We start from the raw sequence: 27,224 nt of genomic DNA, 5'->3' as shown, positions 1-27,224 counted from the left end.
CTGGAGACACAGGATATACCACGTCATTCTTCCCTACTGTCCCCCAAGGCCTTTGCTTTCTTGAGAGTAGACTTTTAGATCATGGGAACTTTATCAACTATGCCCTCTTTAGGGATGCCTTTTGTATCTTTGGTTAAGCCATGAAAAGACTTACTGGTTTGAGTCACTATTAATAGTAAGATCTTACTCATCAATGACCAGAAGATGAATCTTTTAAATTAGCTAAATTTAAAAAAAAATCTTTATAGAGAGCTCTGAATTGTCTTATTAGTATAAGGCTAGCCTTAGGGACTCGCTTAACAAGACAAAGAACAGAAATTAAACTTTCCACTCCGTACAAGATTTGTAGACAGCATTCCAGCTTAATCTCAAGTTCAAAGTATACAAGTTACTCATAAATGCTGAAAGCCAAAAAGTAAATTTAGCAGAAGCACCTGAGACAGGCAGTAGGGCTTGCTTTGCTCTAATCAGGCTCTGCCACCTTTAGGCATTTCTATGCAATGACCCTGCCCCCAACAACCATAGAGAATTCATGTCCCTTGAACAGCAGCAGATCTTTTAAGTTATAATGCCCTTTTCCTCCATTTTCAAAAGACCCTACCAGCTTGGATTAAGTCGGCTAAGCATCCAACTCTTGATCTCAGCTCAGGTCTTGATCTCATGGTCATGAGTTCAAACCCTGCATGGGGCTCCACCCTGGGCATGAAACCTACTAATATTTCAAAGAAAAGATCCTACCAAATTTAGAGGAATTGGCTTAATGGCTAGTCACGGCCTCACTCACAGAGAACTTGACTGGTTCCTAAGGGAAGTTTCTTTCAGCTCATGATTATAGATATGGTTATTAGGCATGACAGAAGGCCCCCTGGAACTCTGCCCCCCTTCACAGAGGAAGCAGAAGACCAAAATTTCTCCTAGGCCCTCCTTCAATTAATCAGTGGAAGGCTGATTCTCAAGGCTTAATATAATAAAAGCTCAAGGTTAAATTTTGTACTTAGGGGGAAAAAAAAGGCTTTTATTAGAGTGCTTTATATAGAGTTTACACAGGCATAAAGGTTTTGATTCCTATTTTAGTTAATCATCTCCCTGGTATAAATATATAATGTTTAGCTAAAAAGGCAGGATGGGCGTCTGGGTGGCTCAGTTGGTTAAGCATCTAACTTCAGCTCAGGGTGTGATCTCACAGTTCATGAGTTTGAGTCCTGCTTCTTTCTCTCCCCCTCTCTCTCTTCTCCTTCTTTCTCTGCCCATCGTGGGATTCTCCCTCTCTCTCTCCCTCTCTCTCTCTCTCTCTCTCTGCCCCTCACTCATTTGTGCTGTCTCTCTCTCAATCTCTCAAAAAAAAAAAAAAAAAAAAAGGCAGGTCAATCCCTTGATATTCAGGGTGCAATCCAAATCTTTGGGGGAATTAAAAACAAGTGTCTTTATCTTATAAATCTCTACAAAACTCTAAAAGCAAATCAACCCACCGATCTTTACTAATCTCAAAGCTCAAAATCTTTCCTATTCCTCTCAAAATGCTTATAGATATTATAAAAGATTGGGATATTGGAGCAAAATTGTCCTAAGAACAGAAATAAAAGTTAAATAGCAATTAGCCCACATTTCTTTAAAAAACAAAACAAAACAAACTTGCATTCTTTCTCTGTCCCTTAAAATTATAAATTTTTATCATACCTTTGAAATGTAAACACAGCCCACAATTGCCTGAGACTGAAGGGAAAAGGCAGAGAAGAGAAAAGGTCTTTTAAAAATACAAACTACTAAAATGCCTCTTGTGCCCAGGCTCTAACATCTCTGATAAGAGGACAATATGTCCCCAAAAGTCCACGTTGGAGAAAACTTGGATACTTTCTCTATGTCTTTGTGATATCAATTTTCTACCGAAAAGCCATCCTTTGAAATACAAACCCTAAAAAAAAAAGTTTCGCATCAGAAGGAAGACAGAGAGAGACAAGGTATGTCAAAATCAGACCCATGATGCTCTCTCCACAAAACAAAAACGATAAGCTCTTTGTTTACATCTGTAAGTATGTTTGTATGTAAGTCCATACCGTTAAATCACGAAAATCCAACAGAGTAAATTTTAAAGATCTAATCGGCGTTATTATATCAATTCATGAATTGGGAGCGTCCCATCTAACAATTAGAAAGGAACTCTAGAGTGCTACGGAAAAGGAACTGTTTTTGAAAGTAGAGGTGGAGTGGAAAAAGATCGTTTTCAGCAAAACATCCATTGTTGTAGGCTGTGTTGCCCTCCTAAGGGAAATGGAAGAGATCTATCAATAAACTTCTTGTGCTGACCAGGAAATTCCATGTTGACTGGTTAAAGGTTGCATTCCTGGGGAATTGAAATTGCAGTTAGTTCAGGTATTTAGTCCTGGTTTACTGACTTGGAGCCTTAACCTAAGCAATTCCATTTTAGGCCTGTGGTTTTCCTTTTAACAACACATATGTTGTAAGTGTGAGATTTTTTCCCTACATCTGGATGGTATTACTAAAATTAATTTGTAAAAGAGCCCTATTTAGTTGGTTTAAAGGCAAGCGCTTATTTTCAAGTTCATATGATCTGGGAAAATATTCAGTGTTAAAGGTAATTTAAGGTGGTTGGTTTAATTAACATAGACATGTTTTGAAATTATCACCATTAAAACTAAAACTTTTATTCTGCCTCAGTTTAGTTCAAGTCAAATAAGTGGATACTACCTCTGTTGTAAAATGGTTTTTTTTTTTTTTTTTTTACGTTTTTTATTTATTTTTGGGACAGAGAGAGACAGAGCATGAACGGGGGAGGGGCAGAGAGAGAGGGAGACACAGAATCGGAAACAGGCTCCAGGCTCTGAGCCATCAGCCCAGAGCCTGACGCGGGGCTCGAACTCACAGACCGCGAGATCGTGACCTGGCTGAAGTCGGACGCTTAACCGACTGCGCCACCCAGGCGCCCCTGTAAAATGTTTTAAAAATATAATTAGCTTGGGAAGATTTTCATGTCTCATGTAGTTTTTATTGGTAACCTACGCATGACTGTTAAGAACAAGTAAATTGAAGAGATATAACTTTTAAAAGGTTTTTAGGTAAACTTAAAGTAGTTTCTCCAGGGACACCTGGGTGGCTCTGTCGCTTAAGCAACCAACTTTGGCTGGGGTCATGATCTCATGGTCCTTGAGTTTGAGCCCTATGTTGGGCTCTGTGCTGACAGCTCAGAGCCTGGAGCCTACTTTGGATTCTGTGTCTCCCTCTCTCTCTGCCCCTCCCTACTCACACTCTGTCTCTCTCTCAAAAATAAATAATAAACATTAAAAAAATTTTTTTGAGTAGCGTTCCCAAATCTTTTTGGCAAGTTGAAACCTTGACGTTTTGCTAAGTGATAAGTTAGGTTGAATTCATTGACTATCTGGGTCATTTCCAAATAAGATAAAATAATAAGCATTAAACACTGAGCATAGGTTTATCTACTTATAATTTCCTTATTATAGAGAAACTAAAAATAAATTTGGATCTGTTAGCAACCATGTTTTGTGCTTTATTAAAAGATTGCACTATGAAGAAACACATGCTTCTAGAAGCTATGAAATCTATTCAGAAAATTGCCAATCTAAAAAATGCTGGAGAAACAGACAATTCACATTTTTTACTACTTAGTTTTCACTAGAAATTAGTTTGTAAGGGTTAAAAGTTGTGATTAATACATGTGATTAAAGCTGTTAAAAATTAGGGCACTTGGGTGGTTCAGTTGGTTAAGTGTCAGACTCCTGATTTCGGCTGAGGTCATGATCTCACAAACTGTGAGATCAAACCAGGTATCCAGCTTGGCATTGACAGTGTAGAGCCTGCTTGGGATTCTCTCTTTCCCTCTTTCTCTGTGCCTCCCCTACTCTCTCTTTCTCTCTCTCTCTCAAATAAATAAACTTAAAAAAATTGTAAATGGCTAAGATTAGAATACATTTATTTAAGAATAAGTTTTCGTATCAAAAGTACACTCATGGAAAGAAAATTAGAATTTGGTTTTTTCCTCTGTTAAAAGAAGAAAGCTTTCTTAGGTGATTTGTTTGCTTTTTATTAGAAATTGTAATAAAAAATTTCTTTACCTCGAATGTAATCTGGCTAGAAAAAGATTCTGTGTTTTGTTTTAATCAAATCTTTGATCATTCAAGAACCGAGTCTTCTTGATATTAAAAGAGCTAAGATTTGTTTACAACTACGTAATCCTCTATATGTGCCTTTAAATTTTTCTGTTGTCAGAGGGTCCCTGGGTGGCTCAGTTGGTTAGGCATCTGACTTCGGCTCAGGTCATGGTCTTGCGGTTCATGAGTTTGAGCCCCAAGTCGGGCTCTGTGCTGATAGCCTGGAGCCTGTTTTGGATTCTGTGTCTCCCTCTCTCTCTGCCCCTCCCCCTCTCATGCTCTCTCTCTTTCTCTCTCAAAGAATAAATAAACATTTAAAAAAATGTAAAAATCTTTTATTGTCACTTTGTTTAAACTGATAAGTAGTTTTATAATGATCTATGATCATTCTTTAATTAAATGTTTGAAACTTTTGATATTCTTTGATGACCTTCCCAAAATCAAATTTTTTTTAAGACTTTATTTTTAAGTTATCTCTACACCCAACATGGGGATCAGACTCACTACCCTGAGATCAAGAGTCACACACTCTTCCAACTGAACCAGCCAGGCACCCTCCAAAATTGAGCTGTAAAATAGTGTTTTGACTACCAGCCAATTGAAATGTTCCAGAGGGCCCCTGGAATAGTTCGATGATTCTATTTCTCATCATAAAAGAGAGATATTAAACTACTTAGGCGTTCTTGGCATGTTAAATTACATAGGAAGTATTATCAAATAAGTAATACTAAACTGTCTTATATTTGTGTAGATATATGTTACTAAAGTCAGTACTCTGGAAATTGTATGAAACGCCTAGAAATCTGATATGTCCTGGTATGTTATTATCTTAAAATGTTATGTACCAGAAAAATAACCAAATTTCCTTACCAATTACATTGTAATGATTTCTAATCACATCTTTAATCATGGATTTTTAAGGTCCTTTATCATTTACAGACAGTTATACTTTTTCTCAGACGCTTTTACAAGTTTCCTGCACATGTATTTTATCTCCAGTGAGACTCATGGAAAGAACTCTGAGTATAGGTTTATTGTTTTTAAAGCTTTTTGTTTAATTTTTTTAATGTTTGTTTCTTTATGAGAGAGAGATGGACTGGGGGAGGGGCAAATAGAGGGAGACACAGAATCCTAAGCAGGCTCCAGGCTCTGAGCTGTCAGCCCAGAACCCGATGCAGGGCTCAGACTCATGGACCATGAGATCATAACCTGAGCCGAAGTCAGATATTTCATCGACTGAGACACCCAGGCACCACCAGGTTGTGTTTTAGCAACCCTAAGACGTTAAAACTAAACTTGGTTTAGTGAGGAAATTGGATTCAAGCAGAACACAAATTAATATCATGAGACTAAATGAACTGAGGATGATTATACTTTTTATGACTTTTTTTGTTTGAAACTTTGCTGATCTTTTAAGGTTTTGCTTTTCCAGATTTAACTAACTTTCTCTATGGCCTATAGCAATTTGACAAAATAAAACTTTTCAACAAATTAAAACATATACCTTTTTCTTCTCTCTGATCCCCTCAGAATTTTCAGTGAATATTCTTATATTTTCATGGCAATGTATCCACTTGCATAAGTTCAGTAAGAACCGGTTCCTGTAACAGAACATAATTGGAAACATTGATTGTACTACTGAGGCTTTGACTGGAATGTTGTATTTGAGGGAGACCTGCAAAAACTTAGATATTACCAGACAGCTTTAAGGAACTAGTATTAATGATAGGGACCCAATAAAGCTCCTTGGGAAAACAGCCCAATACCTTGCTTATGGGGTTGCTAGCAACCTTACAGGTAAAGAAGGTCACTTCTTGGCAGGTGCAGGAACCTCAGGATATTTTGAGGACTTCAAGAAGAGAAGAATTAACCTAAATCTATAAATATTAAAGGCAGAGTCTGATGGCAAGGATTTGACTTGGCTTCTGGCCTTCAGAGCCTGTTAAAAGTTGAGTCTAGAGGTTCTTTATAAAAATTCCAGCAAAGCAGATTTAAAAGAGTCTGTATGATCAAATGCTATTCTTGCTGAACTTCTATAAAGAATCAGGCCAATATTTTTAAACTACGTTTATTTTATAAACAAATCAGCCTTAATTTGACTGTCTTTGGTAAAATGAGGGTGCTTATAAAAAGAAAATTATGTTTCAGTAACACATCTTTATAGATATTAGATTCTAAAACAGTTCATTATAAATGAGACTAGATCCATCGAGTGCCTGGGAGGCTCCGTCAGTTAACCACGTGCCTTCGGCTCAGATCATATCTCCCGGTTTGTGAGTTCAAGACTCACATCAGGCTCTGTGCTGTCATCACAGAAGCCCGCTTTGGATCCTCTGTCCCCTCTTCTCTCCGCTCCTTCCCTGCTTGTGCTCTCTCTCTGTCTCTCTCAAAATAAACAAATAAACTTAAAAACAAACAAACAAACAAACAAACAAATGAGACCAGACCTTGATTTTTTTCTAGTTTCCTTCAGTGTCTGGTTATAACTCTGAATGAACGTTTCCAGTTTTTTCCCATCATTTTGACTTGGAATCATTTTGTAAATAAAACTTCTCCTTTTTCTGAAGCCTTACAGACTAAATAGAAACAACTTGATGTAAACTCCAGAGAAGTCACCACAACAGCTAATATATAACAATCGTCATGCCTGTTGTGCGGGTCGCTCAGAAAGGTTACCAGAGACGCTTGTACAAACCGAAACAGTCTGCCAAATTGTCACTGCCTGCACTAACCTTATTTGCAAATGCTTGTAGAAATCTTTTTAACTGGCTACTCTCAGAACTCAAAACCAGTTTTATAATGTATCTAATCTTAACCATTGTTTTTGTTGTTGTTGTTGTTTCCATAAAAATGCCTCGTATCTACTATATGATTATTTGAACCGTCGGCTTCACTCTGAAAATACACAAGCAGCACAGCCTTCTAAAGTTCATTTAATTTACACTAACCCATTGTTAGAACTAAAATACCGTTTAGTGACATAAAACAATCTGCCAGCTCAACTTCGAATGTGCGAAACTTCCAGGGAAGTTTCCGAGGAGGAAACTATAGGGACCAAGGACAGGCCACCCCAAAATGTGACCACTTTGGCATATTGATTATTTTGTCTATTTATTTTTATTTTCTTTGCGATCTTTTTCCAATTTTTATTATTTATTTATTTTTTAAAAATATAATTTATCGTCAAATTGGCTAACATCCAGTGTGCAAAGTGTGCTCTTGATTTTGGGGGTAGATTCCCGTAGTTCATCGCTTACATCCAACACCCAGCACTTATCCGAACAAGTGTACTTCTCACGCCCATCACTCATTTTCCCCCGGCATGTTGATTATTTTAAATAAAAGTGACTTAAGAAACAACCAAGGCAAACAAAACAAAACAAAACAAAACAAAACAAAACCAGCTCTGACACCCCCCATCTTCACCTCCAGAAAACAAGAAATACATCTCCCATGTGAAAGGTAACCTCTCTGTACCAGGAGGTAGAGAGATCCTCATTACCAAAGATAGGAAATTTAGAGCCAAAAAGACTGTATGAACAGCCCTTGTTACTTTTTGTTTAATTTACAACTCTAGCCCAGATTCTGGAAGCCCTTACTAATTGAAGCTCCCGAAGCGTTCTTTGTCCTGTCAGTTTCTCACAGGTTTATTGTCTCATTGTCTAAAAAGTAGGAAAACTGCCTGCCTTGGTTATTTGCCGGAGCATCTGGCAATTAGTCAATGACAGTTAATGTGATCATACCAATTCTGGCTCCAACCACTTGTACCTTAGAATGTGACCTCATTTGGGAATAAGATTGTTTCAGATATAAGTTAAGATGAGGCCATTAGGGGAGTAAGGTGGGCACTAAATCTAATGACTCCCGTCCTCGTCAAAAAGGGAAGTTTTGATTCAGACGTGCACACAGGAGGAATCCATGAGTAGACACAGGGAGAATATCATGTGTAGACACAGGGAGAAGATAGCCGTCTACACAGAGAGAAGCCTTGCCTTCCCTTATAGCCCTCAAGAGGAACCAGATCTGTTTTCCTCTGAAACTTCTTGCCTCCAGAGCTGTGAGACAATAAGCTTCTGTTGCCTAAACTCCCCAGTTTCTAGTCCTTCATTATGACAAGCCTGGCAAACTGAAACATACATTTCCTCATCGGATCCTCACAAATCCCTACGAAAAGAGTCCTTCGTTATGTAAGATTTGTTTGCATCTCTGTGATGTAAAACCACACGGCTTGCTTATAGTAGATTTTAATTTGCTTGTAAGGTACTAAGTCCTGGGAATCACATGATTTATTGTGTTTTCTCTCTGTACATATCAGGACTTGCTCTGTTTATCAGCAGTCATTGGACTTCAGCATGATTACTCCCCGGTGGCTGGCTTATGTGGCAATTTCAGTTTCCTGTGTCTTAAAAGTCAGCTCCCTGGATACCTTTATTGCAGCTGTTTATGAACACGCCGTGATATTGCCTAATACCACCCTAATACCAGTGTCCCGTGAAGAGGCATTGGCGTTAATGAACCGAAATCTGGATCTTTTGGAGGGAGCGATCACTTCAGCAGCAAAACAGGTACCATCTCTCGAGTGTGCTAGATTCCATGTAGAGGAAGAGTGGGGGTCTTAGGAGACAGGGTCACTGGCAGGTTCAGTTATACTTTTGGATGACGTAAGTGTCAGGGTAGCCAACAACTTTTGCTGTACAATCAGAGTCCTACCTCCTTCTCAAAATTATTACGGCAAGGACACTATTATGCCTCCCTGAGTGAGACCAAGTGAAGAAAAGAATGGCTTCCTCATCATTAAGGCTCAGCAGGCCTTTGAGGTACTTGCTGTGAATTCCACAACTTTGCTCCCGTCCTTTTGCTACACATAAAGGGTCGGAGATAAATGGGTCAGGACCAGGTGCTGTGCTTTAGAGTGTTAGCAGCCTTGGTATCCTTTTGTGCTCTTAAGTGGGCGCAGGTTTTCAGATTAGTTCATAACACCCAAATAAAGTTAGTAAGTTGCAAATTAATATGCATTATGTACTTCATACTTCGTTCTAATTACAGGATAAAAGTATATGTTGATGCATAGTAAGTCCTTGAGTTCAATGAAGGGTTAAGTTTAAGTGCGTGGTCTGAATGGGTATGGTTTAAATAAGGCATCTGTAGATCAGGTGTAGAGGAGGGATATGTAAAGTGTGATGAGTCGTGAATACATACGTATAACGTACACATCACATCTCACACTTCATCAGCACATGTTCTTATACATACTTACGAACATTTTAAAGGCTACGAGAATTCTGAGGTTCTTTTTCACCCTTAGTCCAGCCATTTTCTCAAAGGCTACAGTAGCTTTCAGGGTGATTCCCCGGTCTGAAGGTGCCCAGGTTAGCGTGGGGTGTACCTCTGGGCTTGGCACGCTTCAGGGAACCAGGGTCTGAGTGCCCTCCTTCTGAGAAGCCAGAGTCACTTTTGCAGGATACGGAGCAGGGAAGGCTGGAACAGAGGAGGAAGTAAAACCAAGACTTTGAATATAAATCAACCAGGTGACACTCAGACACAACATCCGACTGAAGTCCAGAAAAGGGAAGTGATTTTGAGAAGACCAGGGTTTACAGTTAACTGCAGTGGATGGCAAACATGTAAGGCTATTGATGTTTATGGAAGAATGAAAAAGTTGTATAGAAATGGCGATGGTGGGATTAGACAATAAAAATGGCTGGGCCAAGAAAATAAATTCTAAAAATAGTGAAAACAAAGGATTAGGATTGAAAAGGGGGGAAAAAAAAAAGCCTGGATGGTTGTTTCTCATCCGCTCAGTTGCTCAGGTCCTCTTATAAACCCTTCTTGGATCGTTTCCTTAATTGAGAAATATTTCAATTAAGCTACATTTTTCACAGGGTGCACATATTATTGTGACTCCAGAAGATGGTATCTATGGCTGGAATTTTAACAGAGAAACTATCTATCCATACTTGGAGGATATCCCAGACCCTCGAGTGAACTGGATCCCTTGTAATTATCCCAACAGGTAAAGAAACAGATGGTGGACAATTCAATCATGAACATGAACTTACTGTACCTGGGAGAACTTTGTAGAAGATCAGTGCATAAGATTCACTATCAACTCGAAGCTCAAGATGATTTTATTATTTTTCACCTCCTATGGGTACATTTATTAGGGAAGCGAATATGAATTGTGAAATCACAGAGATCAGTGTTGGAAGGTCTCATAGAAACCACCAAATTGTGAATATATTTTCATTGAGAGAATGAATCTGGAAGACAATAGCGTAACTTGCTTATGGTTTACAGGGGTAGTTGGTTAGTGGGAGAGTCAGAATCAAACTCTAGTCTCTGACTTCTTACCAGTGAACAAAAAATTGTTTCCCCATGTGGGCACTGTAATTTGAAAACTGTGAGAAAATGGCAAAATAGAGTCACATGTTAGTTTAAGATTAAAACTTTCCCTTTTACATCAATAAGATAGCCAAATGAGGTTAATGTGAATGAAATCCTGAGAGCTTAAGATAATTATTGGTGTCCTAGAACTGTGTGAGTGGTTTAAGTCTGGCGTAAACTAAAGAAATATAATGTATGATGAAAGCAGCACTATTTTTTTCAACGTAAGCAAAGCAATACCTTATAGATTTAAGAGAATTATCTCTGTTAACTCACTTCTTTCCAAACGTGCTATTGCTAACATCATTAGGAACTCCCGTTTTGGAAATGTTCTCAAAACCATGCAAACTAACCACTGTAACTGCGTATAGAGACACCTTGATTTTGACACAGTTCAGTATTATTTATCCTAATCGTCTACTATCTTCATATTTCATTGTATCATAATTATTTTTTATTTGACCACCTCTCATGCCAGATTTTCGGTTGTTAAAGGGCAACACTCTGTGTTCACTTCCATTATGTATTGACTTCACTTGCTTCCGAATGACCTTTTCCCAGACCCACATTTCCAAGGGTCTCCTGGAAATCCCCACCAGACCCTTCCATACATCTCATTTCAAGAAATCTGGTTGCCCTTCTTTTTTTCCATCAACTAATGACATCTCCATTCCTTGCCTTCACTCATCTATTCAACATTTTTTTTGTGTGTGTACTTATTATGTTCAGGCACTCACTATTCTGGACAGTAGAGTAGACAAAATAGATTAAAAATCTCTGTCTTCCTGGAGCTTATATTCTACTGTGGGGAGATAGTCAATGAAAAAAAGATAATATCTAGTTAGTTGTTACCTGTCTACTGCTCTATGCCATGTAGCAAAGGTAAATGTTACAGAGAAAAACAAAAGCAGGACCGGTGAATATGGCGGAAAGCATGGGGCTTAAATTTTTGGTCATCAGTCGACTCCATGGTAACATCTAAACAGAGACTTGGAAGAAGTGAGTGAGTAGGTAATATGGGTGTATTTTCTAACAAAGAATTTGGAGCCTTTCCTGGATAGAGTAAACAGTCTGGAAAATGTGGTTTAAATGTAAATATATTAGAATATCTGATGTACTTTCAAGATTAATAGACAGGAGGGAAATATGTAATCGGGACTGTTTAAGAAATCCCAAACACCAGGCTTCTATCTCAATACACTATTGTACCATTTGTGGAGATCTGAAAAGACTTGGGCTAAATATGTTTCAAGTGGTTCAATGTGTTGTGCTTACATCTATGTCATTCAGGAATTAATTGAAGAAAACAGGGAGAACAACTATCAAATAGTTGTTCTTTATATAAATGCATTAAAATAATAATTTTTACATGTGGTTTATCATCCTCATTGTCTTTTTCAAGGATATGTTTTGTAGATAATTGCTTATGTTAATTTTACCAATTTGGAGATCTAACAGTATAGATTTGATACTCAAAGAAAGTTCCAGCAGATGGCACCAATATGCCATTCATTCAACAGTAATTTTACCCTTCTCAGCTATTCTTCAATAACCTAGTATTAACCATTTAATATTTAAGGATTGTGCCAGTAGAGTACATATGGCTATATGTTATATATTCTGAGGTCTCACTTTTGAAGATTGTATTTTAGTTGATTTACTGGGACAACTTGGTAACATGATAAAGAATAAAGAAATCAAACATTAACAAATGTTCCAATATTTCCAGTTTTCCATACTGTCTGGCATCGCCCTAGCCCAACCCTTGTTGCTTTTAACTTGAACTATTCCAACAGTTTCCCAACAATTCCCTACATTTAGTCTCTCACCATTCTAGCACATTCTATACCCTAATGCCCTATTATCTGAAAAATAATTGAGATCATGTTACTTCTGTCCTTAAAACCTTTAATGGTACTTTTCTGTCTATTAAATTTAAAATAAGCTTTTTAGCTTCTTGTGCTGAGCTCTATCTTTTATGACCCCAAATGCATCTTTTTAAATTTCCTCTTCCCTTTTCTTCCTTAAGGATGCCTCTGCACCAACCAGATTGACTAGTTCCCTGAACAAGATTTCCCTTTTCTTAGCCTACAAAAGGTTACTTTTTTTCTAATATTCTTTACTGGGGTAAAATACACATAACATAAAATTTACCATCTTAACCCTTTTTAAATGTGCAGTCAGTAGTATTAAGTCTGTTTATGTTGTTGTTCGACCATCACCATCATCCACCTCCAGAACTCCTTTTTATCTAGCAAAACACAAAACCTTGTGGCCCTTGCACAAGGATAACATGCAAATTCCTGAAGCACGCCATATTTTTAGAAATGAAAGGGGAGGCATTATGTTTACACGTTATCACAGAAGTACTACAGATCATAAGACACTACTCTGAACAATTATATGCCGACAAATTGGACAACTTAGAAGAAATTCATAGATTTCTAGAAACAGGCGACCTACCAAGACCAAATCATGAAGAAATAGAAAATCTGAACACACCGATAATGAGTAAGGATATTGGATCAGTAATCAAAAAACTCTCAACAAAGGAAAGCCCAGAACCAGATGGCTCACAGATAAATTCTATCAAACTTTTAAAGAATAATTAATTCCAGTTCATCTCAAACTCATCCAAAAAATTTAAGAGAAGAGAATAGTCCCAAACTTATTTTATGAGGCCATTACTTTAATGCCAGGGTTAGGTAAGGACACCACAATAAAATAAAACTACAACCCAATATCCCTGATGAATATAGATGTAAAAATTCTTACCAAAATACTAGCAAACCAAATTCAACAGCATATTAAAAGGATCATAGACCATGGTTAAGTGGAATTTGTCCCTGGGATGCAAGAATGTTTCAATGCATGTAATCAAAGCATATGATACACCACATTAATAGAATGAAATATAAAAATCATATCATTTCAATAGATACAGAAAAATCATTTGACGAAATTCAACATCCTTTCATTTTAGAAACTTTCAACAAAATGGGTATAAAAGGAACATACCTCAACATAATGAAGGCCATAAATAGCAAGCCCACAGCTAATATCATATTCAGTGATGAAATTTGAAGATTTTCTCTCTAAGATCAAGAAAAGACAGTATCAGTACTCCTATTTAATTAGTACTGGAAGTCTTAGCCAGAGCAATTAGGCAAGAAAAAGAAACACATAAACCAGTTGAACAGACTCGAGAGCCCAGAAATAAACCATGTGTATATGGTCAATGAACATTTGACTAAAGAGCCAGGAATACTCAATGGGGAGAGGACAGTCTGTTCAATAAATGTGTTGGGAAAACTGTATATTCACATGCAAAAGAGTAAAATTGAACCTTTATCTTACACCATTCACAAAAATTAACTCAAAAGGGGTTAAAGACTTAAATATAAGACCTAAACAATAAAAATCCTAGAAGAAAACATGGGGGATAATCTCCTTGAAATTGGTGTTGCCAGGGGCAGAAACTTCCTGAGAGAAAAAGCTCAGTGAAGACCAGGCAGGCCCATAAAAGGACAGGTCCTTTTGGCCATAACTAGGTTCTCATCCTTGAAACAAGTAGAAGCTCTGCATCTTGTAACAAGTCTCTGAAATACAAAGGGAAATAATAATCTGGCCAAGCACCTCTGATGAAAATCAAATCACAGGAGGGGCACCTGGGTGGCTCAGTCGGTTAAGCATCTGACTTTGGCTCAGGTCATGATCTCACAGTCCGTGAGTTCGAGCCCCACGTCGGGCTCTGTGCTGACAGCTCAGAGCCTGGAGCCTGCTTCGGATTCTGTGTCTCCCTCTCTCTCTGACCTCCCCTGTTCATGCTCTCTCTCTGTCTCAAAAATAAATAAACTTGAAAGAAAGAAAGAAAGAAAGAAAGAAAGAAAGAAAGAAAATCAAATTACAGGAGCAGCATCGAGACCCTGAGCTTGTTTCACTTCTGAAACACAGGTAGATCAGCTCCAAACCATTTTGAACACCTAAGAAACTGACCTGAGGATTAACACAACAATCTGCATAACTTGAGCCACAAAACTCGGCAGGTACATGGCATGGAAAGGTGAACAGGGGGAGAGAAAAGCCACAGAGACTAGGGAGCTGTTTTTGCAGAGAGAGGACAGAGAAAGAGAAAGGGGGAGAGTGCAGCACATCAGATTGTGCAAGAAAAGTACTCCCCCTAAAGTAGCTGGAGAGAAAGAGAGGGAAAGAGTGAAAATACTTGCAGGGGCCTGATCAAGAAATCTGTTCCCTAAAACTGTTGATGGGAAGAAAGGAGAGCATTACCACCAGGATTCTATAAACAGTGGAGTGCAGAGTGTGAAGTTTCTGAGCTCAATGCCTGGTGGTACTCTGGTGAGGAAGTAGCGTGAATTCCCAGGAGCAGGCAGTGGGGTCTGAGGGGTCCATGTGCCACACAGGGGAAGCAGTTCCCTTGCTTGGAAAGCATTTGGTAAAGGCCATACATTCTCCCCATAGGCAAAGGTCCCAGCAGACGCTGGAGAGCGGCCACGTTTGCTGGTATTGGGACAAAGACTCTAGAGTGCAGTGAAATCTGGCACTGGCTGTGTGTTGTAATTTGCCATAATCTCTGAATCTCTGCTGTTGAACAATTGCACAAATGTTTTCTGGGGCAAGCCAAGACCTGGCCAATGCTCAGCAAGACCCTTCCCCAGAGAGTCAGATGGGTCCAAGCCACGGGGGTCTCTGAAGTGTGGGATTTTGAAACACAACCCCATCTGAGATAAAACTCTGGGAAGAGATGTCACCTGGCAGGTGGACAGCTTGGACACGGACAAGGTAGAGGTGGGGAGTGGACAGAGGCCTCAGACAAAGGAATGGTGCTTGACTGTAAGTCGGTAAGAGCACAGAGTTCCTGTTTTAGAGATTAGGGAGCTGGATGAAGCCATTTCCACCTTTCCCACACACATGCAAGTGCACATGCACATGCATGCCACACTGATCCACCCCAGTAAGCTAAGCAGCACCACCTAGTGAAGAATGGAACCATTACACCAAGCCCTGCCCAACTGCACCCTCCAAGCACATCCCCTAGCAGACCAGCACAAGCCACTCCACCTGTTTAGTGTATGGACTATAGAAGGCTTCATAGTTTCAGTTCTAGAAGAAACTGGATGTAACTTCATCCAGAGTTCACTCTGTTTGCTGATTCATTTATTTGTTCCTTTTCTTTCCTTCTGTTTTTGCTTAAATTGTTTTCTCTTTTCTTTCTTTCCATCCTCTTTCTTGGATACAGAAAGAGAAACATTTATTTTTATTTCTTTTTTACATTATTTTTTATTTAAAAAATTGTTATTCTATTTCATTTTATTTTATTATATAAAATATCTTATTTAAAATTTTTTCTTACCTTTTTTTCTTTCCTTTTTTTACTCTATTATATCAAGCTTCTTTCAACAAGCAGACCAAAACACACAAAACAGCTAGGATCTAGCTTCCTTTATTTGATTTTTTGCTTTGTGTTTACTTTTTTAATTTTAATTATTAATCTTGTTAATTTTTTTCTTCCTCCAAAATGACAAAATGAAGGAATTTACCCCAAAATAAAGAACAGGAGGAAATGACAGCCAGGGGCTTAGTCAATACAGATATAAGCAAGATGTCTGAACTAGGATTTATAGCCACAATAATAGGAATATTAGCTGCTTTTGAAGAAAGCATAGAGTCCCTCTCTGTGGAGATAAAAGAAATAAAATCTAGTCGGGATGAGATTAAAAATGCTATAACCAACATGCAATCTTGAATGATGCCACGATGGCAAGCATGGGCAGAGCAGAGCAGCGAATCCATGGTAGAGAAGATAAAATTATGGAGGATAATGAAGCAGAAAAAAAGGAGGGAAACAAAGACAAAAGATCATGATACAATTAGAGAACTCAGTGACTTGTCAACAAGGAATAGCATCCAAATCATAGGAGTCCCAGAAGGTGAATAGAGAGAAAAAGAGGCAGAAGATTTATGTGAGCAAATTATAGTGGAAAACTTTCCTTAATCTGGGGAAGTTCACAGACATCAAAATCCAAGAAGCACAGAGAACTCCCATTAGATTCAACAAAAACCAACCATCACCAAGACCTATCACAGTCAAATTCACAAAATACATAGACAAGGAAAGAATTATGAAAGTGGCCAGGGAAAAAACGTCCTTAACTTATAAGGGAAGACAGATCAGGTGCACAGCAGACCTATCCACAGAAACTTGGCAGTCCAGAAAGGAGTGACAGGATATATTCAATGTGTTGCAGGATATATGCAGCCAAGAATTCTTTATCCAGCAAGGCTGTCATTCAAAATAGGAGAGATAAAGAGTTTCCCAGAGAAACAAAAACTAAAGAAGTTTGTTACCACTAAACCAGCCCTGCAAGAAATTTTAAGGGGGACTCTGTGAGTGGAGAAAAGACCAAACAAAACAAAAATTACCCAAAGACTAGAAACAACAATTACCAGAAACACCAATGCTACAGGGAACACAATGGCACTAAATTCACATCTTGCAGTACTTGCTGTAAATGTCAATGGACTAAATTCTCCAATCAAAAGACATAGGGTATCAGAATGCATAAGAAAACAAGACCCATCTATATGTTGCTTACAAAAGACTCATTATAGACCTAAAGACACCTGCAGAGTGGAAGTAAGGGGATGGAGAACCATCTATCATGTTAATGGTCATCAAAAGAAAGCTGGGGTAGCCATACTTATATCAGACAAACTAGATTTTAAAATAAAGACTGTAACAAGAGATGAAGAAGGGCATTATATTATAATTAAGGGGTCTATCCACCAATAAGATATAATGATTGTAAATATTTATGCCTCCAATATGCAGCCACCCAAATATATAAATCAGTTAATCACAAACATAAAGAAACTCATTGATAATAATACCATAATGGTAGGGGACTTCAACACCTCACTTACAGCAATGGACAGACCATATAGACAGAAAATCAACAAGGAAACAATGGCTTTGAATGACACACTCAACCAGATGGACTTAACAGATATATTTGGAACATTTGATCCTAAAGCAGAAGAATACACATTCTTCTCAAGTGCACATGGAACATTCTCCAGTATAGATCACTTACTGGGACACAAATCAGCCCTCAACAAGTATAAAAAAAATTGTGATCATACCTTGCATATTTTCAAACCACAACACTATGAAACTTGAAATCAACCACAAGAAAAAATTTGGAAAGACCCTGAATACTTGGAGATTAAAGAACATCCTACTAAAGAATGAATGAATTAACCAAGAAATTAAAGAGGAAATTAAAAAGTACATGGAAGCCAATGAAAATGATAACATGACAGTCCAAAACCTCTGGGATGCACCAAAGATGGTTATAAGAGGGAAGTATATAGCAACCGAGGCCTTTCTAAAGAAGGAAGAAAGGTCTCAAATACACAACCTAACCTTACACCTAAAACATTTGGAAAAAGAAGAGCAAATTAAGCCCCAAACCAGCAGTAGAAGGGAAATAGTAAAGCGTAGAGCAGAAATCAATGATATTGAGAAAAAGCAACAACAGTAGAACAGATCAATGAAACCAGGAGCTGATTATTAGAAAGAATTAATAAATTGATAACCCCCTAGCCAGATTGATCAAAAAGAAAAAGGAAAGGACCCAAATTCATAAAATCACGAATGTGGGTGCCTGGGTGTCTCACTCAGTTAAGCGTCCAACTTCAGCTCAGGTCATGATCTCATGGCTTGTGAGTTCAAGCCTCGCATCGGGCTCTGTGCTGACAGCTCAGAGCCTGGAGCCTGCTTCAGATTCTGTGTCTCCCTCTCTCTCTGCCTCTTCCCTGCTTGTGCTCTGTCTCTCTCTCTCAAAAGTAAATAAACATTAACAATTTTTAAAAAATCATGAATGAAAGAGGAGAGATCACAACCAACACCACAGGAATGCAAACAATAATAGAATATCATGAACAATTATATGCCAACAAATTGGACAATCTGGAAGAAATGGACAAATTCCTAGAAACATAAACTGCCAAACTGAAACAGGGAAAAATAGAAAATTTGAACAGATCCATAACCAGTAAAGAAAGTGAATCGGTAATCAAAAATCTCCCAAGAAACAAGAGTCCAGAGCCAGAAGGCTTTCCAGGGGAATTCTATGAAACATCTAAAGAGTTAACACCTATTCTTTTGAAGCTGTCCCAAAAAATAGAAACAGAAGGAAAACTTCCAAACTGTTTCTACAAGGCCAGCATTACCTTGATTCCAAAACCGGACAAAGACCCCACTCACATTTTTGCATGAACACGTATGCAAAAATTCTCAATAAGGTCCTAGCAAACCACATCAAACAATACACTAAAAGAATTATTCACCACGATCCGGTGGGATTTATTTATGGGATGCAGGGCTGGTTCAATATCTGCAAATCAATCAATGTGATACATCACATTAATAAAAGAAAGGATGAGAACCACATGATCCTCTCAATAGATGCAGAAAAAAAGCTTTTGACAAAATATAACATCCTTTTTTTATTCCTTTAAAAATTTTTTTATTGATTGATTGATTGTTTAATTTACATCCAAGTTAGCATATAGTGCAATAATGATTTTGGGAGTAGATTCCAGTGATCCACCCTCTATGTGTAACACCCAGTACCCATCCCAAGTGTCTTCCTTAATGTCCCTTACCCATTTAGCCCATTTAACCCCCTACCCAACGCCCTGCCAGCAACCGTCAGTTTGTTCTCTGTATATAAGAGTCTCTTATGGTTTGTCTCCCTCTCTGTTGTTTTGTTATATTATTTTTGCTTCCCTTCTCTTATGTTCATCTGTTTTGTTTCTTAAACTCCACATCTGAGTGAACTCATATGATATTTGTCTTTCTCTGACTAATTTCGCTTAGCATAAAACCCTCTGGTTCCATCCATGTAGTTGCAAATGGCAAGATTTCATTCTTTTTGATTGCCAAGTAATACTCCATTGTATATACCACATCTTCTTTATCCATTCGTCAGTCAATGGACATTTGGGCACTTTCCATACTTCAGCTATTGTCGATAGTGTTGCTATAAACATTGGGGTGCATGTGCCCCTTCGAAACACACACCTGTATCCCTTGGATAAATACCTAGTAGTGCAATTGCTGGATCATAGGGTAATTCTAGTTTTAATTTTTTGAGGAACCTCCACACTGTTTTTGAGAGTGGCTGCACCATCAGCAGTGCAAAAGAGATCCTCTTTCTCCACATCCTCACCAACATTGTAGTTGCCTGTGTTGTTAATTTTAGTCATTCTGACAGATGTGAGGTTTTAATTTGTATTTCCCTAATGATGAGTGATGTTGAGCATATTTTCATGTGTCTGTTAGCCATCTGGATGCCTTCTTTGGAAAAGTGTCTATTCACATCTTTTGCCCATTTCTTCATTGGACTATTTGTTTTTGGGTGTTGAGTTTGATAAGTTCTTTATAGATTTTGGATACTAATGCTTTATCTGATATGTCATTTGCAAATATCTTCTCCCATTCCATTGGTTGCCTTTTAGTTTTGTTGATTGTTCCCTTCAAGGTGCAGAAGATTTTTATCTTTATGAGGTCCCAATAGTTCATGTTTGCTTTTGTTTCTCTTGCCTCCGGAGACATGTTGTGTAAGAAGTTGCTGCGGCCGAGGTCAGGGGTTTTTGCCTGCTTTCTCCTCTAGGATTTTGATGGCTTCCTGTCTCAAGTTTAGGTCTTTCATCCATTTTGAGTTTATTTTTGTATATGGTGTAAGAAAGTGGCCCAGGTTCATTCTTCTGCATGTCTCTATCCAGTTTTCCCAGTAACATTTACTGAAGAGACTGTCTATATTCCATTGACTGTTCTTTCCTGCTTTGTCAAAGATTAGCTGGCCATACGTTTGTGGGCCCATTTCTGGGTTCTCTATTATGTTCCATTGATCTATGTATCTGTTTTTGTTCCAGTACCATACTGTTTTGATGATTACAGCTTTGGAATACAGCTTGAAGTCCAGGATTGTGATGCCTCCATCTTTGGTTTTCGTTTTCAGGATTGCTTTGGCTATACGGGGTCTTTTCTGGTTCCATACAAATTTTAAGATTGTTTGTTCTAGCTCTGTGAAGAATGCTGGTGTTATTTTGATAGGGATTGCATTGAATATATACATTGCTTTGGGTAGTATCAACACTTTAACAATATTTGTTCTTCCAATCCATGAGCACGGAATATTTTTCCTTTTTGTGTGCGTGTCTTCTTCAAGTTCTTTCATAAAGTTTCTATAGTTCTCAGTGTATAGATTTTTCACCTCTTTGGTTAGGTTTATTCCTAGGTATTTTATGGCTTTGGTGCAATTGTAAATGGGATCGAATTCTTGATTTCTCTTTCTGTTGCTTCATTATTGGTGTATAGGAATGCAACTGATTTCTGTGCATTGATTTTATGTCCTGTGACTTTGCTGAATTCATGGATCAGTTCTAGCAGTTTTTTTGGTGGAATCTTTTGGGTTTTTCAGGTAGAGTATCATGTTAGCTGCAAAGAGTAAAAGTCTGACTGCCTCTTTGCCGATTTGGATGCCTTTTATTCCTTTGTGTTGTCTGATTGCTGAGGCCAGGACTTCCAACACTGCGTTGAATAACAGTAGTGAGAGTGGACATCCCTGTCGTGTTCCGGATGTTAAGGGGAATGCTCTCAATTTTTCCTCATTGAAGATGATACTAGCTGTGGGTCTTTCATATATGGTTTTAAGATCTTGAGGTATGGTCCTTCTATCCCTACTTTCTTGAGGGTTTTTATCAAAAAAAGAACAGACCTACCAGTAATATTGGCCATTTGTATGGCCTCTTTTTTTTTTTTTTTTGAGAAAAGTCTATTCCAGTCTTTTGCCCATTTTTAAATCAGGGTTTTTGTTGTTGAATTTTAAGAGTTCTCTGTTGTATTGTGAATATTAATATACAATGCTCTTCTCTGTCTCTTATAATCTTTTTTTTTTAATTTAAAGTCAATTATGTCAGATATTAGCATAGAATATCTTAATTTTCCCCTCACATTTGAAGGACAGTGTTGCTGAATGTAGGATTTTTAGTTGAAAGTTTTTTCTTTCAGTGCTTTAAATATACTGGCCCCCTGCTTTCTGGCCTCTAAAGTGTCTGATTAAAAACTGTGATAATCTTACTGAGGATTGGTTGTATGGTATCAATCACTTATCTCTTGTGGCCTTCAACATTCTTATTTTGTCTTTGGCTTTTGATAATTTGATTAGAATGTGTGTTGATATGGGTGTCTTTGAGTTCATCCTTCTTGGAGATCATTTAACTTCTTGGATCTTTATAGTCATGTCTTTATTCAAATTTGGAAAGGTTTTGGACATTATTTCTTCAAATAATCTTTCTGTTCCTTTATCTCACTCTTCTTGAACTCCTAGAATGTATATATGTGTCCACTTGGTGGTGTCCTACAGCTCCCTTAGGCCTTGTTCACATCAGTCTTTTTCTCTTTCCATTCTTTCAACTCGATCATTTCAATTGCATTACCTTTAAGTTTATTGATTCTTTCTTCTGCCAACTCAAATCCATCTCTGAATCCCTTTAGTAAATTTTTTATTTTAAACATTGTAATTTTCAGCTCCGGAATTTCTTTTTGGTTTATTTTAGGTTTTCCATCTTTTTTATTGATATTTCCTTTTTGTTCACACATCATTTTCTTGACTTCCTCTGCATTTGCTTTTAGTTCTTTGAGCATCTTTAAAACCGTTGTTTTTGTCTTTGTCCAGGAAGTTTGCCATCTGGTCGTACTCAAGGATAGTTTCTGTAGGTTTATTCTTATTTTCCTTGGAATGGGGACACCCTTTCCTCTTTATTTGTATACCTTATGATTTTTTTGTTGACAAGTTGGTATTTGAATCTTAAAATGTGATAATTCTGGAAATGAAATTTTCCCCCTTCCCCAGGGTTTACTGCCTTTTGCTTGTTTATCTGTTTTGATTGCTGTAGGTGTATCTGTGCTAGGCATAAGCTTGAGGTATAAAATCTTTTGAAGCCTTGTCTTAGCCTTTATTTTACCCCGAGCATATGTGGTGACTTTCTACAATCTCCTATATATATGATTGCTTTTGTATATCCTAGTCCTTCAATGTATGATTCCCAAAAGAAAGGAAAAAAAAGCAAAATTAAGGAAGGGGGAGAGAAGAAGACTCTGGCTTTTTAAATCCTCTAGAAATTATTTCAGTTAGTGGGGGAAGGACTTACAACATTATAGTGGTGGAGATGCAACAATGGCTACCTGTCCCTGTGTCTGCACCTCCAGGATAAGAAGCAGTTATCAGTGATCAGAATACAGTTTCCTGATATTTAGAGGACAGGGTTTCTATTGTCTAACCTGATCCCATAAACTACCTACACAGTATTGCAGGAACACTTGCATGGCTGCCTGCCATGGGGCTTGGGGTGGGGTAGAGCATGGGTAGCCACTACCCATGATAAGAGCTGAAATTGACTGAAACTAACTGAAATTTAGTGAAATTTAGTGAAATTACTGAAGTAGTTAGCTTAGACAGACTAAATGTTACTGCGAGTTTAAAATAGCAATAGCAATCATGCAATCCCTTTTCACTTCTCTATTTCAAATGCCATTTCCAACATCGCTTTCAGGAAGCGGCATCTATGCACCTGCCAAGCCTTCCCCCTGGAACTCACAACCCTTGGAATAGACTCCAAAATTTCAGTTAGATTCTGCCAACACAAATACCATTTACGTGGAAGGATGGATTCTTGGTGCTTTGTACTCAGCCATCTTCCCCAAATTCTCTTAATTCCAAGTTGTTCTTATTTCAATTGAAATATTTTTTTTAATGCTTCTTTTCTGCCAGGGTTAGTGAACACAAGATGTATATCTTTGCCCAAAATACCTATGAGATATGACACGGATCATAAAATAAACACACAATGAATACTGATTATAGATGATGATAAATGCTGTGAAGAAAAAAGATACATGACCTAGAATCTTATCCTAGAACAGTTTTCTACAACCAAATTCCCACAAGTGTGTACTTCCTCCAAAGTCTATTCTTGTTTTAATCCTTCCCTTGTATTATGTTATTTAGAATTTAGTTTTGTGTATGTCACATAATAGCTTCAGGCAATATAACGCTGAATTTTATTAAGAGGTAAGCTTGATTTTTGTTTTCCTCTTCCAATGAACACATATTAGGTTTGGCCACACCCCAGTGCAAGAAAGACTCAGCTGCCTGGCCAAGCACAACTCTATCTACGTTGTGGCAAATATTGGGGACAAGAAGCCATGCAATGCCAGTGACCCTCAGTGTCCCCCCGATGGCCGTTACCAGTACAATACTGATGTGGTGTTTGATTCTCAGGGAAAACTGGTGGCACGCTACCATAAGGTAAAATTAATTTGCACACAGTTCAGATACTGAATGTTTAACAAAATAAAGTGGGAAAAAAGGGGAAAAAACATTAATGTTTATAATAAGCATACTTCAGAAGCAGAGTAGAGACAAAGCATGGAAAACGATAATTAGGCATGGTAAGCTCCTATAAAGAGACTCAAGAGGTTTTCTATGCATTTAGGAACATAGGAATGTATCTTTGGAAGTATGTGAGAATCAGCAGGAGGTACCCGCACTGAAATATAATGTTGCCTTTTAGACTTTGTCTTTTTAAGGACATGCCCTGGCAATGGGTCAAGACTAGAACAAAAAAACTACCTACCAGATAGACTTGGTTTTGAAAAGAAAGGAGCAATTTTGTCTATAGAAAATATTTAGGTGTTCTTGGCAAATAGAAGTTATCTATTTCACTCTTAGGTCTTGTAAGATTCAATAGGGTCTTAATACATAAGGATTCCCTTCTACAGATCTCTAAAATGTAGAGATTGAACCAAAGGCTCCTATCAGCTATAGTAATCTCTGATTCTGTAACACTTTTTCCCTGTGAGGACGGTGGTTATGGATGAAATTGGCACTAAGAGATGTTGGCTTGCACTTTTTCAGACACATTGACACCCAGGCCAACTTCTGAAAAGAGACTTTTACCCACTTCATCTTCTCTTTATTACAGTACAACCTTTTCATGGGTGAGGATCAATTCAACGTACCAAAGAAGCCTGAGGTTGTGACTTTTGACACCATCTTTGGAAGATTTGGCATTTTCACATGCTTCGATATACTCTTCCATGATCCCGCTGTTACTCTGGTGAAAGATTTCCATGTGGATACCATAGTTTTCCCAACAGCGTGGATGAATGTCTTGCCACATTTATCAGCTATTGAATTCCACTCGGCTTGGGCAGTGGGCATGGGGGTTAACTTCCTTGCAGCCAACATACACCACCCCCACAAGAGGATGACAGGTAATGTGCAATCTCTAAGATGTACAAACTTTAGGCCATAACCAAAAAACCAAAATAATGATTTTTTCTAGCTAACGTGTACTCCTTAATATAATGTTTTCCAACTCTTATTTTTTGCACCTCTGGCTGGTGACATACCGTAGAATCCATCTCAATCTAAATTGTTTTGTAGATTTATTTAGTTCTATTCAACTTACAGGCACACTTTTTTCCCCCTCAAGAGTGACCACTTCTGACCCGAAAGTTTCTCTTATCGGCTTCTCAGTATCAAACCCTGTTAGATTTCCTCTCACCTGTTTCCCTGTCAGTATATTTTACTGAAATTACTGAAATAGTTAGCTTAGCCGGACTAAATGTTAATGTGAGTTTAAAATAGCAGTAGTTGGGGCGCCTGGGTGGCGCAGTCGGTTAAGCGTCCGACTTCAGCCAGGTCACGATCTCGCGGTCCGTGAGTTCGAGCCCCTCGTCAGGCTCTGGGCTGATAGCTCCGAGCCTGGAGCCTGTTTCCGATTCTGTGTCTCCCTCTCTCTCTGCCCCTCCCCCGTTCATGCTCTGTCTCTCTCTGTCCCAAAAATAAATAAAAAACGTTGAAAAAAAAATTAAAAATAAAATAAAATAAAATAAAATAAAATAAAATAAAATAGCAGTAGCAATCATGCAATCCCTTTTCACTTCTCTATTTCAAATGCCATTTCCAACATCACTTTCAGGAAGCGGCATCTATGCACCTGACTCTCCAAGAGCATTTCATTATGACATGAAGACAAAGGAGGGAAAACTCCTCATCTCACGACTGAATTCTTCTTCATACGACCCTGGAGTGGTAAATTGGGCTTCTTATGCCAGTAGTATAAAAGCATTCTCCACAGGAAATCAGGAATTTAAAAGTACTGCGTTTTTTGATGAATTCACCTTCTTGGAGCTCACAAGAGTCACAGGAAATTACACAGTTTGTCAGAAAGAACTCTGCTGCCATCTAAGCTACAAGATGTCTGAGAAGAAACCAGATGAAGTTTATGCCCTAGGGGCATTTGATGGACTACATATTGTCGAAGGGAGTTATTATCTACAGGTAATGCTTGTTTTGCCGGCAGGGGCATTAACCAGGCAAAATATAGGACACCCAGTTGAATTTGACTCTCAGATAAACAACAAATTGTTTCATTGTAAGTGTGTCCCACTTCAAGAAAAAAAAAATGGGTCCCACTTTTGAGGATATATGCACACTAAAAATTTTGTTATTTACTTGAAATTCAAACTTAGTTGGGCATCCTGAATTCTTATTTGCCAAAACTTGCAATCCTAGATGTCCAATTTTAAACTGGCTGGAAAAAGGCAGAAGATTTATTTACAGTACCCGCATTTAAAATGATACAGTAATCAAATTACAGATGATTTTAAAGGATGATTAACCTCTGATAGTTCTTCCCTGAACAAACATACCCATTTTCTTGATATGTTCGCTAAAGCTTTTTATTTTTATTTTTAATTTTTTTCAATATTTATTTTCGCGAGCAGGACAGACAGAGGGTGAGTGGGGAGGGGCAGAGAGAGAGAGAGAGACATGCACAGAATCCGAAGCAGGCTCCAGGCTCTAGGCTGTCAGCACAGAGCCCAACACGGGGCTCAAACTCACGAAGTGCGAGATCATGACCTGAGCCGAAGTCGGACGCTCAACCGACTGAGCCACCCAGCCCCCTCCCCCTTTTTTTTTTTTTTTTGTACTTAAGAACTTGACACTAAGTATGTCCTGGAGACATCTAGGGTTGACCTCTGAGACATGCAGTAGAGTAGTTTACTAGTGCAGAGACTTGGTATCTCACAGCCCTCAACATCAAAGGAAGAGCTATGGTGAGTTGCAACAAGCAACTTTCATGTTCCTCTCATTCTGCTCTCCTCTTCCTTGATCTGGCTCCTATCCTATGTCACTCAGACTGTGCAACATCTGAACAGGGCTTCCTGCTGACAGCTTCAGCTCCATCCCATCCACTTCCCGTACTCTAATTATACCAATTACTAAAAGCCATTTCTGATTATTTCCCTGCCTTGCTTAAAAGGCCTCACTGTCTTCTCATTGGCAAATCAACTTCCTCACCAAAAAGCTACTCAGAAATGCTTGACATGTACCTCTTCCTACTCTCTGTTCCCTCTTCTCTCACCTCTACCCACACGTGCCCTGGGCTCCTCTCATGTTGAGGCATTTCTTCATCCCCAATGTGCCGGCATCTGCAGAACCTCTGGATGTTTGCACAGGTTGTCTCCTTTATCTATGATGGCCCCACCTCCTCACCATTCATGGTGCTTTTCGGGTGTTATCTTCACCCCGAGGGCTGCCCTGACACTTCCTGTAG

General features: G+C 38.3%; 1 protein-coding gene across 3 annotated transcripts in view; it reads left to right on the top strand.

The window, feature by feature from the left end:
• The window catches only part of LOC122489999 (pantetheinase), a 67,338-nt gene that overhangs the window by 28,684 nt on the left and 11,430 nt on the right, over positions 1-27,224 (top strand). For all 3 annotated transcript variants that reach the window (XM_043592396.1, XM_043592394.1, XM_043592395.1), the window contains exons 3-7: positions 8,440-8,689; positions 10,007-10,137; positions 23,713-23,905; positions 24,582-24,873; positions 25,584-25,945. In XM_043592396.1, coding sequence (XP_043448331.1) covers positions 8,477-8,689; positions 10,007-10,137; positions 23,713-23,905; positions 24,582-24,873; positions 25,584-25,945 — 1,191 coding nt within the window. In that variant the 5' untranslated portion in view covers positions 8,440-8,476. The remainder of the gene's footprint in view (positions 1-8,439; positions 8,690-10,006; positions 10,138-23,712; positions 23,906-24,581; positions 24,874-25,583; positions 25,946-27,224) is intronic.

This window comes from Prionailurus bengalensis, chromosome B2 (assembly GCF_016509475.1).
Source record: "Prionailurus bengalensis isolate Pbe53 chromosome B2, Fcat_Pben_1.1_paternal_pri, whole genome shotgun sequence".
In the NCBI taxonomy this organism is placed as follows: domain Eukaryota; kingdom Metazoa; phylum Chordata; class Mammalia; order Carnivora; family Felidae; genus Prionailurus; species Prionailurus bengalensis.
This window is presented reverse-complemented; position numbering and strand designations above follow the sequence as displayed.